Below are 19,824 nucleotides of genomic sequence, written 5' to 3' on the forward strand. Positions count from 1 at the left end.
GGGGCACTGAGCAACCTTAGCATCAGGAGGAGCAACGAGTGTACAGTTCCTAGTCCAGAGTGTCCACTAACAGATGTTTAACTTTGTGTTAATATCGGGAAGTGTGCCTCGTTAAAATCAAATGTGTATCTGTTGAGTCATTAAGAATGTTCGTCATGTGTAGCTCTCAGTCCTTCAGACCTGAATAAAATGCAATACGACTTTGCCCTACTGCTGATACAGTTTTCACTTTATTGGGAAATCTTTCTCTAAGATGGTCCTGAGCTAGTGAGGTCAGAGAGTCCGTCACATTCTTTCTTACGCTTGTCTCTGATGGTTCATTTGTCCTGCTTTCATCCATGACCCAGACAGGAAAGAACCAAGCCAAACCCACATCGTTATGAATGAATGTCTTTGTTTTTAATCTCACACAGTTTAAAATACAATATGAAATCAGACTACAGTATATAAAAAACTCTCCAGCAAAACGATGTGCCAGCATCAGCTACTAAAATAAACAAACCAAAAACTCCCCCATAAGAAAATTTTTTTGCAGTAAAAAAAAAAAAAGACATATCGCTACATCTCTAAAGCTACCTCAGTTCTGATTTTTAAAAGCACCTGCTTTTCCTTTTTTTTTTAAATCTTGCTTTTAAATTTTCAGCTTTTAAAAAATATAAATTATATGAAAATACAAGTTGGAAAATAGTCAAACATAATATAACATCTTTTTCACCCCTATATGTCTCAGCTTAAAAAAAACAAAAGTATTCTTAACCAAAGTTCAATAACTGAGGCAGTATTCCTGAAAGAGATAATGACCATTTGAATATATATAGTTTATATATGTATATGTATATGTATACATATATTTATTGTTCCTTGAAACGTCTTTGGAATGTACGTAAGAGTTGAACACATTTATATAGACCCCAACAGAGAAAGCCGCACGCACAGCATGACCAAGACAGACAAGGTGTATTTTTCACCACGAAGGTCAGGCAGGTTAATGCTCTAAAACCCAGAGTGTTCATCTCCAGAGTAAGGATAAGCCCATCTGATCTCTGAATGCTCCCTCCAACCCCCATAGCCACCAGTCGCGGCTATATAGCAGGAAGTCCCTCCCCTGAATGGAGAAGGGAACAAAAGTGACTCTGAACCCCAAAGCCAAAACCGACATCGGTAAGGCATCTCCAGGACAGTAAGGCTTCCATTCAGTTAAACCGGATTGGCTCATCCTTCCTCTGAAGTTAACATGTGTTTTGAAAAAGCACAAATGCAACAATTCTGCTACATTTCCAGTGTATAAACCACCCACCACTCTTCCTGGGATGGTCTCTGGCCTTCAGACAGGAAAAAGCATCTGACCAGATCAACAAAGCTGTCTTAACTAACACGCTATCTACAAACACTGAAAAGGGTGGACCTAGGGAGAAAGGGCATCTTAAAACACAAGTGGGATTAGGAGCACTAGGAGGCACTTTCTGATCTCTTATCTGCTATGGAGTTGCCCAAGTTAGACAAACAGAAGGGGAGTTTTCTGCATAAATTTAATAGGAAGGTTGATGAGTCGAGAAGGTGATTTTATGCCTGGTTGCAAACAGCAAGCAATGATCTATGCCTGACCAAGGTTCTACTCTTGCCCATTGCTGAAATGTGAAAAGACTTAACTAGGTAACTCAGGTATGATCTCAGACACAAACACACATAAACACACACACACACACCTTTGCCAGTGCCCAACGAAGATCACCTCATCATAGAGAAGACAATGTGGTCCAAACAGTTTCCCCTAACACTCCCTGAGCAGCTCCTAAAATACTTTGAGAGCTTTATTAAGGCACCTGCATCTGAAAGGAGATTAAAATAGACAGCTGGGATATACTCTGCCTTTGCTTGTCACGTGGCTTCACTAGTCTACAAGTATGAGGAGACTCATGAATCACATAGCCAGGTTCCTGATCATTCAAGGTCTGCAAAAGGACCTGGGAGGAAACCATGAATGTTCTTGAAGATAAGCCAGAAGATAGTACTTCCAGTTCCTCAGCTAAAGGTCAAAACGGACTAGCCTTGAGAAGCCCATCTAAAATGCTTCTTCACCTCTCTGACTGAAATCTGTAAAGCCTTCCTGCTTCCATCATGCTATTATTGATCAGGCATCTATATGTTGGGCTGGATTCTAATCACATGAGGCGCTTCTCACTAATTAGATGTAATTTACTTACAGGCTCTCTTAATGCCCACTGCTTCTCCCAAATAACCCAGTTTCAGATCACCTCTCACAAACCAGCCGACCAGTTCAGTTGATCATGTTTAAACTTTGGGGGTACTAAAAACATTCAGATGCCACAGACCACCTTATTTTCTTCACTCAAGTTCCTTCCTTTGTGTTTCCTTTGCCTTCAAGCCATTCCTCTCCTGCAGTTATTACTCTTTTCACCTCCCCCGTGCCAGGATAAGAGATCCAGGCACCAGGCCCTAAGATCATCCGTACTGTTCTCCCGGCACACCCAGTCTCGCCTAACATTCCAAATCTCAACTATTTGAAACTCTTCAAAGGAATGTCTTGCACTTCTCCTGGAGACAGCAAGTCACATTTTACTTACAGGCTCTCTTAATGCCCACTGCTTCTTCTAAAACCCAGCAAGTCTAAACGGCTTTAAACACTTCGACTCCTGGCAAGTCGGCAGCTACTCTTCCACTCACTGCTCAGAAAGCTGTGCTTTTCTCTCTACTGAGTAAGTGAGGAGGGGGAAGCGACAGATGTGGGGCGCTGGAATAAGATGGCATAGGGGAGAAAGCGTGAGGTGAGTAGGGAACTACCAGCATTCTGGACTTACTCCTTCAGACCTGAGGGCGAATGCTCACGCACATAGCTTTATTCCAGTCAAGTACCAAGTCATTCTTCCTCCTTCCATTTCCTTCCCACACCTCAACAGCGCCCTATATTGTATGTAGTCCAAATACAGGCCTGCAAATACATTCAGTTCAAAGACTTCATGTTTCTCAGCTCTACATTAAGTCCGAGCCCCGAGAATCCACTAATGACAAATAAGTAAAGGGGTGTGATGATCGTTTTTTAAATTACTGATGAAATTCCCATGCACAATGCCCTTATACTCAAATCAGCATTAGTTCTTCCTTCATATAAGGTCTCACATAAACTGGGGATCCCGATCTCAGTGACAGGGCTTTGCTTTTCCAGTGGGGTCTATATAAACAGTTTTCTTTCACTGTGACAGAATCCTCAGCCGACAAATAAACACACACTTGCATGATACTGCAATACTGAGACCACCTTAGAGCTTAAGACGATTTTTAAGAAAAAAATACTGGCACAAAATTTAATAAAATAAATTTTAACACAAAAACAGTTTCGGCCCCTCCCCGCGGAAGTCCATTTTTGTTGCAGAAGTAGAATAAAGGTCAATAGTTCTTGGTTGTTTTGTGCAGCCCCAAACAAAACGTTTTATCCCACCTCCCTTTTTTGCCCTCCCCGACCTAAAAATGAAAGCAAATGAATTGCCTTTCACCAGTCTCATGACTCCCAACGTGTCGATTTCTCTTGCTAATGGGTCCATAACTCAAGACACATTTTTTCATGGACAATTTTAAAAAGCGATTGGACACGTTAATCTTTTCCTCCCTTAAGCCAGATTCTTCAGGCTTCTAAGAAGATCCTTCTCTCTCTCTCTCTCCTGAAAATTTGCTCCAGAATTTCTTGTCCCACCCACCCCAGAAGTCCTGGTTTTCCTTTTCCAACCGTGCACAATGATTACAGCTGCAGCTCACTTAGCTCCCACCCCTGAATGTAAAAAATGAGTTCTGGAAAATTAAAAATAGAATAACAATTAAAAATCGAGAGTCTGGCTGACGCGGTTGTTCTGTGAAACGTCTTGGCAGTGTCCCCAGCTGCGTCTGTGTCCATCACTCATCGGCATCGGGTTTGACATCCAGCATGGCGTGGAGCTCCTCGGGTGTGTACCCCAGCAGGCTCTGCAGGTCGCACACAAAGCGGTACACATAGCGTTTCCCGGCTGTCTTGTGGATGATGTTCTTGTCGTAATAGTAGCGCAAGCCACGGCTCAGTTTCTCGTAATTCATCTTAGGCTTGTTTTTTCTCTTTCCCCACCTCCTGGCCACCTGAAATAAAAATAGAGGAATCAACCAAATTCAGTTAAAAACGGAGGAGGGGATAAAAAATCTTTAGTGTAACTCAAGTATATGTGTTTACAGGCATATACCCGTTCATGGCAACCCATGCTGAAGGAGGGTTAGAGGTTCATGTTTTTCTGACCTATCTTGGAGGAATTCTATTTCTCAAGGGTCGGACAAGAATGGTGGTCAAGTTGGTTCTTTAAGTCAATGGAAATGCAATGACCCTGGACTTGGACGTAACAAGGATAAAGTGTTTGATTTTGTAAAGCAACAATCCCCAAAACCAGGCCCACTGCTGTCGAGTCGATTCCGACTCATAGCGACCCTATAGGACAGAGTAGAACTGCCCGGTAGAGTTTCCAAGGAGCGCCTGGTGGATTTGAACTTCCGACCTTTCGGTTAGCAGCTGTAGCACTTAACCGCTACGCCACCAGGGTTTCCAAAGCAACAATACAGACTCCCTTTTCCCCCATATTACGAGTCGAATGTGCTTGCCTTGGAGACATGAACTCTAATTTGAGGAAGTAGAATCTAAGTTGCAACCATCCCTGCTTCTCCTTAACAGGAAGCAATCTGTCTATACTGAGGCAAAGTAACTTCTCATAGCTATCAGGAGGGAGATGTCGTCTCTCTTGTTCATTGCTTTTAATCCTCAAAATTGGGCATGGCACAGAGCAACCCCTCGATAAGCATTTGTGGAATGAAAGAAGGAATTAGTGAACAAATGGTACCAATCTCCCAAGGCCTCTTGAACTGACAGAGCCATAGGACCAGGAAGAGGCGGCAACTCCTAATTAGGAGGGGCCTACTGTGTGTGCCTGGCACCTTCCATGCAGTTAATCTTGGAAAGCAAATGGCTGACATAGCTACTGTATTTTCCAAGAGGACAGTGAGGCTCATGAAGGTTATGTAACTTGCTTAAGGTCACACAAGGGGCAAGTGGCAGAGCTGGGGTTCAAATCCTAGAGAATGTCATCCAGACCCATCCACGAAACCCCTTGCCAGGGTTTTTCTCTCATCGTCCCTCAACCCAGCCCTCACAAGTCACTCCTTTCTTACCTCATCTGGGTCAGAAAGCTTGAATTCCCAGCCATCTCCTGTCCAGCTGATAAAAGACTGACAGGATTTATCAGTGAGTAATTCCAGAAGAAACTGCCACAGCTGGATCGGTCCACTGCCTGGAAACACAAGTGAGTGTGAATCATTACACCAGATGCCCAGCACCCTCAGCAACTAATCTAACTGTGCAGCCACCCTCTCCCCTCCTGGCTCAGTCCATCTAGCCAGGGGAAGCTGAAGGCAACACACAGTATAACTGTCACATGGGATACCACGAGCTTGAACAGATAGAGAGGTGAAGAACTTCTTAACCTCCCCCCCCACCCCCAAAAAGTGTTTAAGACAACATATCTAATTGCCTTGTTTTGATTGACTTATGGGTCAATTTCAACATTGGGTTTTTTTAAGCAAAATCTAGAAAAAAAATACTGGGTCTATCTTCTGAGATATTCTAAGGCAACATAACTTTTTGTACTTTCAGAAACTAAGTCATTATTTTTGCCTGAAGAAGTAAGAAGGGTGTTTACTAAGGAACGTCTTTGTGGGTTCTCAGCAGAAGCCAATGCTGGTAAGTGCTCCTTTACAGTACGAGCCTTGGCCCTAATCTGCAAGGCAGGAACGGTCACTATCCCCTCCTCAAGTCTCTTCACAAGAACTCAGAAGCTGGATGTCCTTTCAGCTAGAACACTCCTCCCCTTACCCTTCCTAGACCACTGCGAGGCAAACGCCCAAGCTAAGAAAGTATCATTGCTATTTGAGGAATTAACTTGCCACCCACGAAATTCTCAGAAGCTAGATGAGGGCTGTCTCAGAAATTCTTCACGGACAAAGTATATTCTAACTTAAACACACACACATGCGGGCAAACACACATGCGCACACAAACACACACACGCACACTATTCTCTTGTTTTAGCCATCAATGCTTCCAAGATCTTAACTCTAGAAACCTGGTATACCCTGGCTGTCAATTTATCTCTGATAAGGATTTAAGCCACATAGATTTCCTTTTCGGTTAACTTTCTATTAAAAAATTGTACCGCTGCCGGTGATTCCTATCCATGTGTAGGTGTGGTTGAAGAGACAATATGGTGTCCAATAGTCCTTCCACGTCTACACTGTGCCTTGTAACAGCATCTCGGAAACAATCAGGGCACAGTAGGACTGTCCTAGGAAAGACCGAGTCCGTGTGGAAGCCCGGGACTCATCTCTGCTCAGACAGGAAACCTTGATTCTCTAGCTCTAACCCTGAACCTGAGTTTCAAATGTGTCCTGTCCAAAGAAAAGTGAGATTCAATAGAAAACAGCCTAGGTTCACTCTCAATCTAAAAATAGAAATGCCCTTTACAGTCCATAAGAGGTATCTCTTGTTATATCTCACACTTCTAACGAGGTATATTTACAAACACCATTTTACTTGTTCCTAAAATCTACTGCCCACCCCTCTTCTGTACGGTAGGCCCAGGTGGGCTAACTATGTCTATCCCACTGGTGCAGAAGAAGGTGTTCAGAAAAGCGATCTGACTTTGCTCCCAGACACAGTTAGTAAATGGCGGTGCTGGGTCTAGTACCCTGGCCTTCAGACCCCCCAGCCCCAGAGCAACCTCCGCCGACGCCACAGGAGGCAGCAGCTACTGACAGGCATCATCATCCCGCCCCCGCCCAGCCAAAGGGAGCTGGCCTTCACCAACAGCTTCTCATGCTGGTTTCCAGCACTCCTCCTCAGCAACCCCCATGCCAAATATGGGAAATGCAGTATCTCCACCTCATCGTTCTAAGAATGCATCTTTAGCAGTTTAAATCCATCTTGCAAGAAATACCTTACACAAATGCTAGAATAAAATGCTTCCAAAAACACTGACAAAATAAACTAACATTTGAAAAAGCTGCCCAGAGGGCTACACTGCTGAAGTCTTAACCGCCTTGTTTCTACTCCTGGTTAAAAGACTATTCAGTGTATAACTCAGACACATCCGTAGGTTTCTAGGAAGTCAAGCAAAGTCACCAGGTGATGCTTCCTGCCTGGCTCACAACACTGAACATGACATTATATGAGGAACCCACTGAGAAGCCAACCCAGTGGGCAGGAGGAGGTAGGAAAGCTAGTCTCTCAAAGAAACACCTTGGCATTTCTGGTGGCAAATAAAATGAGGAAAAAGAGGAGAAGGAGGAGACAAAACTGCAAAGACAAAGCTTGCAAAGCACCTTGTGACATAACAGGTTTTCTGACAAAGTTCTCAATGACTACAACATCTATTGGGACCCCTGAAGAGAGACAGGCAGAGAAAAGCCAACTACGCGAAGGAGCCCGGCGCCCCACCGCTATGCTGTCAAGTCTCTTGTGTCTGGATGGAGTCCCTGAAGGTAAGACAGAGAGGTTGTTTTAAGACCTCTGAGAGAAAAACACCAACGAGAGCTACGATTTACCATGCATCTACTATGCACTGGACGTTGCCACCAGCGCATCTATCCCTCACGCACCTCTGTGGGGAAGATGCTACCATTGGGCACCTGTTAGCGGATGGTCAGGACTAGGAACTGTACCCTTGCTGCTCCTCCTGACACTAAGGTTGCTCAGTGCCACCCTGGGCCCGTTGCATCTACCTTGTTGACCCCAACACCTGCATATGACTACTGGGAGTGATGATATCTATCAGAACTCTCACAGCCTATGTCCTAAAATCATACTTATAAATGCTCTGCAAAGGGCTGTCAGGAACACATCCTGCGTAGTGCTTGATTCTTTTGTTAAAACTGTAGAAGACTTCCCACCTGGTTGCAGTGATCCAAGGGAACAAAGGGCCTGACTTGAAAAAAAAATCCTCCCCACTTCTTGGCGGACTGTCAACAGTTCTCCTGACCCTCTGCTGCTAGTGAGGGTGCTATCCCTGAGTCTCAGATCCCACTTCCGTGGTGACATTCCAGGCCATTTAAACATGTCCCCTCGTAGCAGCTGCGAGGTGATGTTACTTCATTATTTCTCTCTCAAACTATTTAACTGAAAACCTCTTTCCCACGGTTTATCTTGAAACCTCTTTCGGGAGGACTGCGGAAAGGGATGGAAGGATGGGGGTCCTTCTACCCAGGTAGAGCCTCAACACACCTCCAATTCCTGGAGACCAAAACACCAAACCAAACCAGTTGCCATCAAGTCAGCTTCACCTCACAGCAACCTCATGAGTATCAGAGTGGAAATATGCTCCAGAGGCTATTCTATCTGTGCCCTTTCACAAGCAGATTGCCAGGTCTTTCTTCTGAGGTGCCTCTGGGTGGGCTCAACCTACCAACCTTTCGGTTAACTGTTTGTGCCACCCAGGGATTCCGAATTTCTGGAGAGGAAGACTCAAAAGCATACACCAGTCTTCTACAACCATGAAGCAGAGAAGGAGACTCGAATTCACGTAACTGACACCAGCTCACAGAGGAAGAAAACTCAGAGCTATTCCTGCTGTTTTCCCTGCCGATGCCATCCCTAAACTGAAACGTCAGAGTTGCAGGCTTCAGCCGTCGGCCTCAACCCGTCTCCCTCTGTATATTTGACCCCATGTCTGTGTATATGGCTGCGGGAAGGGGTGCAGGGTGAGCAAGTCCCTGTCTAGGGGTTTTTATTTTTTTCATTGTAAGCTTTCCTTTGTTCAAAGGGACCCTAAAAACATTAAATCTGGGAACCTGCCACCCAGGCCCTAGGTGCTGTGTTCTTACTCTTGTTTCTACATGCACCTAAGGAAGAAGACAAGTCAACAGAACATCAGATTCCTGAGAAAGCATTTGAACTTGAACAGGGAGAAACGTCTCTGTGTAGCTTCAGAACAGGGAAGTCAAAAGCATGGGGCTGCCAGCTCAAGCCCCTCTCCCCCCAGTTCCTGCAGAAAAAGAATCCCCTCAGCCTGTCCCCAGGGCTAGATGGCTACTCGGTGTCTCCCCTGGGTGAGCTGGGAGCCGCTGCTGGCTCTGCAGAAAGCCCTCGTTTTCCTGTCAAAGGAGCAGACCCGACTCCTCCCAGAGGTTCCTCTCTACCATCCTGTCACTGATTCCTCAACAGCCCTTGCTACACAAAGAGGAAGGACCAGGATTACTCCCCCAGCCAGCGACACTGGGTCAGGGCAGGAATGCTGGCTCCTGGTGGGCTGTTCTCCTGGCTTCACTGGGGGACAATGGAACCCAGAAGTCTGTTTCCACAGGGTGTTACCCTCACTTCAGATCTGGGAAGGAAAATCGGGGCCGCTTTGAGACCCACGGTGGAACGCATGCTCGGCTACACAGATCTAAGGCAACATCAAACCCAGGCCCATCAAAAGCTCTTAGTCCCCAAACTTGTGGAAACAATGGATGAGTCCAATGTCCCCAGTTACAAACTCCCCAAAGATGTTTGCGTCTTGCTTGGTGTAGGTCTGCCCAAGTCCCAGGGCCCCATCCCGTGACCTTGTTCCAGCATACCCTAAAATTGTAAAGGCTCTGTCTCCACTTTCCTGCACCCCCACAGTCCAGCCCCATCCACCCACCCAACCACCAAACTGGACTGTGGTCCCAGTGACCTTTGTCCTCGGGAGCAGAGACGAGTACTAAGAATAGTGCCAGTCATGGAAAGGGAAGCTCACATGCTAAAAGTGGCTCACAATGGTGTGCCTGTCTGGGGCCCCCAGGCACTCAACGGCGGCCTTCACCACGCCGCCCCGGAGTGTCACACATCAGGAATCCAGTGGCATCACTGGGAAACTATGCTTCTCAAGTCGGAGCTGGGAGCCACAGCAACAGAGGGGTCCCTGTTAGAAGGCAGGCCTCTCCAAAGAAGGGTGGGAGGCCGGGAAGGCACCACACACTCACAGCCGCCTCACTGAACCCCGCCCCTGCAGGCTGCTCCCTCCATGCTATCCCCCAGGCCGCAAAGCGGGGATGCCCTCCCACTGCTTTCTTCTTCTCAGCTTCTGTACAACACTGAGGATCCTGACGTGAAGAACATAATGCAGCCTCGGAAGGAATACCAAGTGGGTACCTGAGAAGACAGGAGACCAGCAGTGCAAATCTTGCTGAGGACATGTCCCTCTAGGGGACCCTTAAGGTACCTCAAATCTAACGCTGCAATCTCATTGCTTTACAAAACTTCAAGTAAGTATCCACACATTCTGGCCACGTTGTAAGTCCCTTCTTCTGGACCAGGAACAGGAAGCCAACCCTGTGTCTTGATGAGAACTGGTTATTAAAAAGTCCCTGCTCTTTTGGTCCTTTACCCTAAGGCTCAAGTCCCTGGATGGTGCAAATGGTTAATGAGCTCAGCTGCTAACCAAATGTTGAAGGTTCGAATCCACGCAGAGACGCCTCAGAAGAAAGGCCTGATAATTTACTTCTGAAAAATCAGCCACTGAAAACCTCACGGAGCACAGTTCTACTCGGACACACACGAGGTTGTCATGAGTCGGAACTGACTCCAAGGCAACTGGGTTGTTTTTTGTGTCACCACGAGGCTAAGGAATGAGCAACTTAAATAAATACATGGCCGTGCACTAGGCGAGATTGTAGTGAAGACGCTCTTGATGATCAAGCCTTTCTGTTTACACATTTGTCATCACGTTCTTCTCCTTTTCCAGGTTTGGATTTTGCGTGTCACTGGCAATGGCCTCCTCACGGTTAGCAAACAGGGGTTGGGGCCCGACTTGAGCCTTTTCCTTCTGCTCCTTCCTCATTTCCATTTCAGCCACAAGTTCTCACTCTGTCACCTGTGCCCTAGTAACAGGCTGACATGTAAGAGTTGACTTCCATATAGATGGAGGTCACCCCAGGGTATGACTTCCCTGGGCAACCTCCTCTCTGCTCCCAAGACCAACCCTGATGGTTTGCTCTCAAGTCAGTATGTCTCTCACCATTAGATTATATGTTTCATTGTTTGTTCACTGCTTTATCCCAAAGCCTAGAACAGGGCCTGACACCAACACTTTGCTATTTGGTGACTCTAGCTGTCAGCTCCCGGACAGCAAGCACTGCATCTTAGTGATCCTTCTGGTCTCAGTGCCACATATGGCAGCAGACCTTTGGCAGGTGTTCGGTAAACGTTTACTTGATTGCTTTACTGAAACAATCCTCCTGTAAAGAACGGTATAAGGATTTAAAAAGCTACCCCAAACTGTCTCTCATTACTAAACTATATTTGGGGCCAAACAACATGGGTGACTCCAAGGCTACGTTTCATCAACATGCTCCCCAAAATAAAAATGACCACACCTTGCTGTCCTCTGGGGCTTAATTTGCTACTCTGAGAAGCTAATCTCTTTAGCTCTGCTCTAAAAGTCAAGTCAAATACCTCAGTGTGGGCAGGGCACCACGTTTTATTTTAACCTATGAAACTCTCATGGTTGGTCACCCTTGCAGCAGGGCCGACTCGGCTCTGATCGCATACATCTGGCAGGTGGCCCTCAAACAGAGGAATGGGCCCGGCTGGCTCCTCCCTTCCAGCCAGGTGTCTCTACCCACAGCCAAACGATGCTGACAAAAACAGAACATTCAAATCCAGAAAGGACCCATCTGTTCACAAATGTATCTTCGTTTCAGATACAGTAAGAGAATCTACCTCTCGGGGTTGGGTGGGAGACCCCGGGGTCTAAGCATCATCTCCTTTCTACCAAGCCCCTTCTAAACTATCATTCTCAAAAGATTCCAAAATCTCCCTATTTCTATGAAGTTGAGTGACGAATCGAACAGAAAACATCCCGACAGTTTCTTGTCCTCTGGACCAAGCCCAACCTACAATGACACCAAGTCTTCTGGCTGAAGGATGAGTAATTCAAGAGATGCAGCTGCTGGAGCGTTTGGCAACCAAGGCACCAGGAAGGCTTCTGAAATGAAAGGAACAGCAGGGACTGCCTAATATTTTGGCCTGGCTTTATTCACTGGAGTGCTCTCTCCCATTCTTGACTTCCGCACTTTCTTTTCCCCCTACCCTGACCCAGCTCATCTCTAAGATGGTCCATATATGATGCAATCTATAACTGGCCACCACCACCTTGGTTTAATGAATTCTTGTACAGTCAGGATGTTCTATAAATGTGTTCCTGTATCAATGGCTAGTAACTCAAGGGCAGCAATTATATGTGATTAGTGAGTTTCAATAATTCAACTCATAACAGCAAAGAACATTCTAACAGGTGCTTAAAAATACATTTGATGAACACAATGGACAACTTTATGAACCGTGTTTTTTTTTTTTTCTTTAATTACTGAGATAGCCAATACTAAGAATGGAAACCAGTTCGAAAACAGCTCTCAAATCAATTAAAACCAGCCTTTGACTGTCAGGTCAATGTCTCAGACATATCAGACCAAAAGTAAGCAGGAAGCATTTAAATGAAAAAAAGAAAAAAACATGTCAGGCAGTAGAGGGCTGAGCAATGACACCATCCTATAAAATTGAAGTATGAGAGCTCATGGGAAAGTCCAAAAAGGGAAGTTTAGAATCCAGGACTTTGATCTTAACTCTTCCCTGATTCACTGTGCAATCTCATGCAACTCATTTAACCTCTCTGGGCTTTGGTTTTCCCATTCCTAAAATGGAAATAGCAGTCGCTGCTGTTCCTCCCTACTTTACAGAGATGCAAATGAAGTCCCTATAATCCAAAGGAATTTCAGACTTAAAGAGGAAACCATAGCCCAGAACAGTTTAGGAGCAACATAAAATTCAACAGTGGAATTGAATAGAAGAATGAAATAACAGCAGATTATTTTTAAAAACAGAATTCTCAAAGAATGATGAGAAAGAAAACAGATGGAATAAAAAGATAGTGAACGTACTAAATAAAATTAAATTATCCTCCTAATGGTTAAATTGGTCTTTTACGTGGCAACTTGGAAAAAGTGGAATGGTGAATATTAAAAAAAGAAAAAAAAAGTTAATGTATATAAAAGCAAAATGTAGAAAATATTGTAAGAAAAACCATTCAAGATTTTTATAGTGAGGATAACTCTGTGAAATTCTTGCTCTAATTAAAAGTAGGTACCGCTCAAAAAGATATAAGAGATGCAAATTGCTTTGCAAGTGAAAGTATCACAGACACTTACGGTTTGGGGAAATCTTGGCCACAGACGGACTTAGATCCTCTTTCCCCCAAATGTGCTCTTTTTTCCCTAATCATTCATGCTCCTCGCCAAGTAACCTCCACCTAATTTTTATGTAGGGCTAGCCTGGAGACAGTTCAGCAATGTTCCCCACAAATGTTGGTAGTTTGGGCCTAAAGAGCCAGACCCTAGCTGCATTAACTGAAGGTAGACCAAAAAGCCTTTGCCCAGCCATGAGCACTTCAAATAGGTCCAATAGTAAGACTGGTTGGTTGGCTCACGGCCAGCTGGGCTGCCCCATCTGGGACAGGCGCAAGTGAGATTCGTTTGGCAAGTTTGGCTTGAGCCTGAGAACGAGACAGTTACACAATTTCAATGTAAGAGGAAAAACGTTTGTGCTCTAGCTCCTCACACCTGCATGTGTTCAAGTACACATGTGTGGGGGTGGCAGCGAGAGGAAGATGTTCCTCTCTTAAAGGGACAGCATGTATTCAAATGTAGTCACCTCTTTCCTCTAAGTAAACCCACAAATAATTCTTTTTAACCAGGCTAAACCTAACAGACACAAACTTGGACAGCGAGGCAGCTAAGCTCAAATCAGGAAGTGGGTTTCTTTATAGCTTTTTCCTCCTGATGTTTTCTAGGTAACTGATTCTTTTAAGAAGTCACCAGAGATGGGTTAGGTTTGGATTTGGGGGTAGAGAAGAATTTTGTTATAAACCAAAGCAATGTTTTTTCTGGCCCATGTAAATTTGTAAAGAAAATGCTTTCCCGAGTAGGTGACGTGAAGAACTAAAGATGTGTTCACTGACTAGGGTTAGAGAATAAAGCTTCCGAAGTCTAAGGCCTGTGTGTGTCTTAGTAGGATTTTCAATGCAATTTCTGTATTGTATTGTATCCTGGGGTGACGTCTCCCCAGCATACCAAGAATGACAGAACTTATTTTTTCAGCATATGAGAACTCTTGGGGAAGAGAACCAGATCCTAAGTGATCACTTGAGCACTGAATTTTTGAAGCAAACCATTTCTGAACACTCCTTCAATGGAAAAGGCATTGTAGCCAGGTTGAGTTGAATATTAACACCGCCATCGATGGTGGCAGGACAAATAGCCTTGGGAGGCCTTCATGAGAAACTGCTCCCACCTCGGCTTTGAATGTCAAACGCCTCCTCAGAGCTGTGCCCTATAAGAATTTCTCCGGCAAACCAAGTCCCATCCTAGTTTCAGAGTTTAAACTTTCGCATTCAGTTACCTCAGGAGAACTTTCACTCTCATCATCTCTCAGGGAGAGGTGAGTCAGACATAAGACAATGTGACTGGGTTCATTAGGGTCAACAATACGCACGAAAGCCTGTCATGGGCCCGGAGAGCATCGAGACCTATGGTCTGGAGTCCTGCTACACAACTGGTCAGATGGAGAAGCTGAGTTGGGTAATCAAACAGGCACGCTCTTCGGTCGCATCTCATGTGGTCATCAAATTACCTGTGGCGCTCAGGTCTCCTGCTGCTGGGAGCATAACTGGGTTGACCCCATGTCCACACCAAGGCCAGGTTTCCTGAGTGGGCATGGTGGAGGCACAGAGGCCAGGCCTGTGGGATGCAAAACTTCTCCACTGGGCAACTTGGGCCCGAGGACGCCCCATCCGCCTGACCAGAACTGACGTGGAACTGAGCTGCAGCTGGAGACCCTTCATACCAAAATGGCTCTCCTTCCAGCTCTCCTTTTACAGGTGTCAGACCTGCATCATGGACTGAAGTTCTGCCTACCTTCTTCTGCTCCCTCCCTGTGTCCTTTGCAGATGTTTCCCCCAGTAAATGTCTTGCTTGCAGGCCTAACCCTGCCTTGGCATCTGCTTCTCCACAGACTCAAACTAACACATTTATTCATATCAGGCATTTTCCTACTAACTGTCTGACATCGTGAAAAACTGTGAAGGCATCTTCTTTGTTGTCTGCTCTATGCCTTCAGGCTGGACTCCTTTCCGCTTCTGAACCTCAATTCTTTTGCTTGTAAAATAGGGATAACAGTACCTTCCTTGTGTGGTTGTTGGTGATGGTTAAAAGAAAATAAAGTATACGAAAGAGTCTAGCACCCAGAAGGAGCTTAATACATGTGAGCTGAGCTGAATAGCTCAAGTGAGCTAATCAGGTACTAAATATGCGCTGTGCCCCACGACACTGCCAGCAATTACTATAATTCCCTAAGTAAAATACACTTCCCTGATCTCAAGAAACTTAGAATTGTACTGGAAAGACATAAAAGTTTGGAAGATGAAACAGTAGTAGCAGTTACAATTTATAGAGTACTTAGTATGTACCTAGTGCTTTTCTGGGTGTTTTGTATAAACTGATTGACTTAATTCTCACAACAACCATATGATGCAGGAGCAATTATTATTACCATTTTTCAGAGGAAAAAACTGAAGCACAGAGATGCTAAAGAGCTTGCCTAAGGTCACACAGTTGGTTAGCGGCAGAGCGAAGGCAAACTCTGGCTGGCTGGCTCCCCATCTGGTGCTCTTAACCTCCACATCACCAAACATAACCAAAGCTACACAGCATGGAAGGACAGCCTTCTTGCATGTTTAACCTGGGCTTCACACCTTAAGGGCACACAAAGTGCAGGCCAGGAGGTGCTGATGGGCCTGCCAACCTCCAGGGTCACATGAAATTCATCTGAGGGAGGACAAGGACGAACATGGCTTCTCCTGAATCGAGTCTCTACATGGAGGACCCAACCTCACTCTCCGTAAACAGGGAAGGCCATCCAGGGAAGAGATGCCAAAGGGTGAAAGCAGGAATATCTGGGACATTCTGGCAGGGCCTTTCCCAACAGAGGCTGTGGGGACTTTCCAAGGCTGTTGTTTAAAGGCAACAGGGACTTGTGTGGATGCCTCGGCGGCACCCTGGCCGAATTCAGCCCCGTGGAAACATTTTATTTCAAAGGCAAAAGAAGTGGAGCTTCAAACTGGAGACAGGGTGGAATTTTAGAGCAGTTGCCACCCAGTTCCACCACTTGCAGTTAGATTTAGAGAAACAGTGACAAAAAATGTGGTCCTCCTTGAAAACAGGCATGGGGGCTGTGCCCAGAAAACATGGGTCAACTTGTGACCCTTTCTTGTTCTCCCAAACCCAGGCACCCACTAGGCTTCAAATAGCTGTAAACAGCATCAAGGGGAGAGGTATATTTAAAGTATAAGCGAACTTCATGTGCCCCAAAGGCAGCCTGAAAATTACTACCATATCTGGGTCAAAACGCTGAGGTGGTTCAGCCAGCTGCTACTTTCAAAGGAAACCAGTGGAAACAGAGCCTCTGCTTGTCACATTTTTTAAAGAAAAAAAAAAAATTTTTTTTAAGGAAATTAAGAGAGAAGATAATCGTCCTACTATGCGGCCATTTTCTATGGGTGGCAGATGATTAAGAAAACCTGTCACGAAGCTAATGCGTTAGAAAGCAAAGACAGTGACAATGACATGCAGGCAATACAAACAGGCTTCTGCTCCAGGCAGGTTCAGATCTTTCAGGGAATTTTCCATTCCAGTTCTCCAAAGTATCTCTCATCAATTTCCCATCAATAACTCAACGACATGTTACCCCATCACTCCATGGAGATCACAAAGTCCAGACCAGGGACTCCCTAGGGCCCACCACCAAACATAGGAGAGTCCTTCCCAGCTCCTGAGATGCTTCTGGGAGGAAAGCTCCATTATGGCTGAGGGATCTGCCTGGCTTCCTGCACTGTGAATCACGGCGCCAAGATCTTCTCTTCCTCTCCATCCAGGAAGCCCAGGGATACTCTATGTTGAGACTATGACATCTGCCTGCAAGCCCATCCTGTCTTTGCCCAGCCAAGAACCTCATTTAGACATATCAATTCCCTGGGCCTCCCTGTGAAAGGTGGCAACTGTGCAGAGTGGGCACCAGAGTTCTATGAGACTAATGCTCTTGTCAACAAGTTGATTCTTCCTGATTTTCATCATGCAAACTGTCTTTTATCAACAGCATTTCTATGGAGGCTGAGAAGCTTTTATCTTTCAAGACCTGATTATTTTCTGCTTTGAATTTTTGTTGATACTATGTGTTTCATTAATGGAAGCATGCTGAATCATTCGGTGTTGTTGAATTTTTGGTAGGTAGTATTTTTTTTTTTTTGCCCCCACCAACCATCCTACCCTCCAAGTTCCAAGGGGCATACCCTGTCCCACTAATTCTACCCCCAGATGCTCCCCCGAAGAAACATTTTCAAAATTTCTGTGTTTCCTGCCCAAAATGCACAGACCTCAAACAACACCCTGTAGAAATAGTAATCTGCAGCACGCGCCCATTTTTTCAGTTTCAAACAGTCATAAAGGCCCCCTCCTTGAGGCAGCATGTACTGTCATTGGGCAAGCAGCTTCTCAACGAACCTGAGGGGCAGAAAAAGTGGGTGGGCAACCGTGTATCCCAATGGTCATGAAAGAGATATTCCAGAGCTTTGCCCAGTTAATCCCTCCAAATCGAAAAGCTCTAAAGTGTCCCTATTCAGCCAGTGAAAACCCTACGGATCACAACAGTCTGGTCGGCAACCAATCATGGGAATGGTGCAGGACTGGGCAGTGTTTCATTCTGTTGTGCACGGGATCACCATGAGTCTGGGTCCCCCTCAACAGGAACTAACAACAACAACAAAAGTATTCTAATAACGTACCTACCTGGACTTAGAATTTTAAGAATCTTCTGCACAGATTCATATTGCACTACTCACTGGCTCTGCTGGCCCCTTTCTTTATCACTAGCTTAGGCTCATACCAAACGTTCCCTCAGTAGTTGTCTGTACCTGACTACACTGAGATGATTTTGCAATTCAGCTTTCCTTCAGAAAACGATGATCTCAGGTCATGCTGCCAAATCTCAGGTTTCATTCTGAATTAGAGCACTCTGAAGCACTCTCTTTTACAGTAAAGCTATTTGTTTTCCAAAACATGTTTTAGCAGTAGCTTTGGGTTAAAAAAAAAAAAAAAAATTTTTTTTTTTTTTTTTTTTGGGTTATTGAACCCTAAAATGAACTAGGAGCCAGAACGCCAAGGTTCTCTGTCCAGCTCAGGGGCTTTCTTACTGTGTGATGTAAACTGGCTCTAGTGCCATCTATGAAGTGGTGAGGAGAATTCTCACACACCAGAATTCTCCTTCTCTAAGATGCGTTTTTTTTTTTTTTTTTTTTAAGATGCGTGCCTCTCTTGTGGTGTCTCATACATAAATATTTGGAATCTGAATTCCAGATAGTCCCAAATTTAGCTTTAAGGCAACTGAGGGTCTGTATATTTACAAATGTGCACATAATTATAAAACAAAATTTTGTTACAGTTAATAAATGGCTTTGGCCTTAGCCTTTTTTCAGACTCCCTAAAAAAAGAAGACCCTAACCACTTCATTCATAATCTACCAACAGACCAGCCCAGTAACAACCATACAAGGGATAGGAATTGGACTCTTTACCTGTGGATTTGGCTGGCAATCTGGAATGAAGTTCAGTAAAGGTGATTTACAGGCCAATAACTCAGGGCTAAAGCCAAAGGTCCCTCTCCCACACGCCCCTAACCCACATGTAGGGTGTTAATTAGTGACAAGTGGAGACAAGGTCCCTAATCATTCACGAGGGACAAGTGAGATAACCCATGAGCATCACCATCCCTAAGGTGGAGCAAAGAAACTTCCGTCAGGAGAGATAGCTGGCATTTATGATTCATTCAGAAGCTACCATCTCTGTACATTGCCTTGCATAATTTACTTTTTCTGTGCCTCAATTTCATTATCTATAAAATGGGGAAGGAAGGAAGAGTACATTTTTGATAATCTGGATATATTAGCCTATACCTACTAAAATTGGAAAAAAAAAAAAAAAAAAAAACGAACCAACCAACCAGAGATGTCTCTGTTTTTCAAGGATCTAGAAAGCATTCTGCTCAGGTCTATAAAATATATAGACGACACTGGGCCACTCCTCTCAGATTGTTTTGTAATTAGAAGGGTTTCAGGATGTATCTTTGAACAAGAGAAAATAGAGCTTTCTGATTTTATCAGTTTGATAACCATAAGCAGTTCATAGCAAGGTAAGAAGGTACATTTTGGCGGAAGCCAGCATTACGTTTGATATATTCTTAACTCAGCTCACAGGCAGGCTTTCAAGCCATGTTATCTGCCCCCACATCTTGACCTAATTTAACAAGTTGCCATGGGAGCCCAGAGAAGGTTGATGCAATTTTCTTATCTTTGAAGGAAGAATGTAACTGTGCAAGAGAATGTGAAAATTCAGTTTGTAACTGATTTCCACACTTACAGTGCAGTAACTAAGACATCATATGAAGAAATAAAATGCATTCCTCTGAAGGTGACAGGGACAAAGACCTAGGCTCCTAGTGTAATGTCCAAAAGACGGATTCTCTTCCCAGCTCAGAGAACCCAAGCACACACCCGTTGTTCACGCCAAGTAGCAGCAACGTAAAGATACAAGTGCTCATACTGTGTGGCCACACGTACCCTGGAGCCATTAATTTTAAGGGAACAGTCAGAGAAGGAGAAGAGACCTTGAGAGAGAAAATAGATGC

At 44.8% G+C, this 19,824-nt stretch overlaps 1 protein-coding gene across 2 annotated transcripts in view; it reads right to left on the reverse strand.

Moving 5' to 3' along the window:
• Positions 1-834: 834 nt before the first annotated feature.
• ETS1 (ETS proto-oncogene 1, transcription factor) overlaps positions 835-19,824 on the reverse strand; it is a 72,910-nt gene continuing 53,920 nt past the window's right edge. For both annotated transcript variants that reach the window (XM_049857670.1, XM_049857669.1), the window contains 2 exons: positions 5,197-5,315; positions 835-4,122 (listed from right to left, as the gene is read on the reverse strand). In XM_049857670.1, coding sequence (XP_049713627.1) covers positions 3,907-4,122; positions 5,197-5,315 — 335 coding nt within the window. In that variant the 3' untranslated portion in view covers positions 835-3,906. The remainder of the gene's footprint in view (positions 4,123-5,196; positions 5,316-19,824) is intronic.

The sequence above is a fragment of the Elephas maximus genome, chromosome 17 (genome assembly GCF_024166365.1).
Source record: "Elephas maximus indicus isolate mEleMax1 chromosome 17, mEleMax1 primary haplotype, whole genome shotgun sequence".
NCBI classification, from domain to species: domain Eukaryota; kingdom Metazoa; phylum Chordata; class Mammalia; order Proboscidea; family Elephantidae; genus Elephas; species Elephas maximus.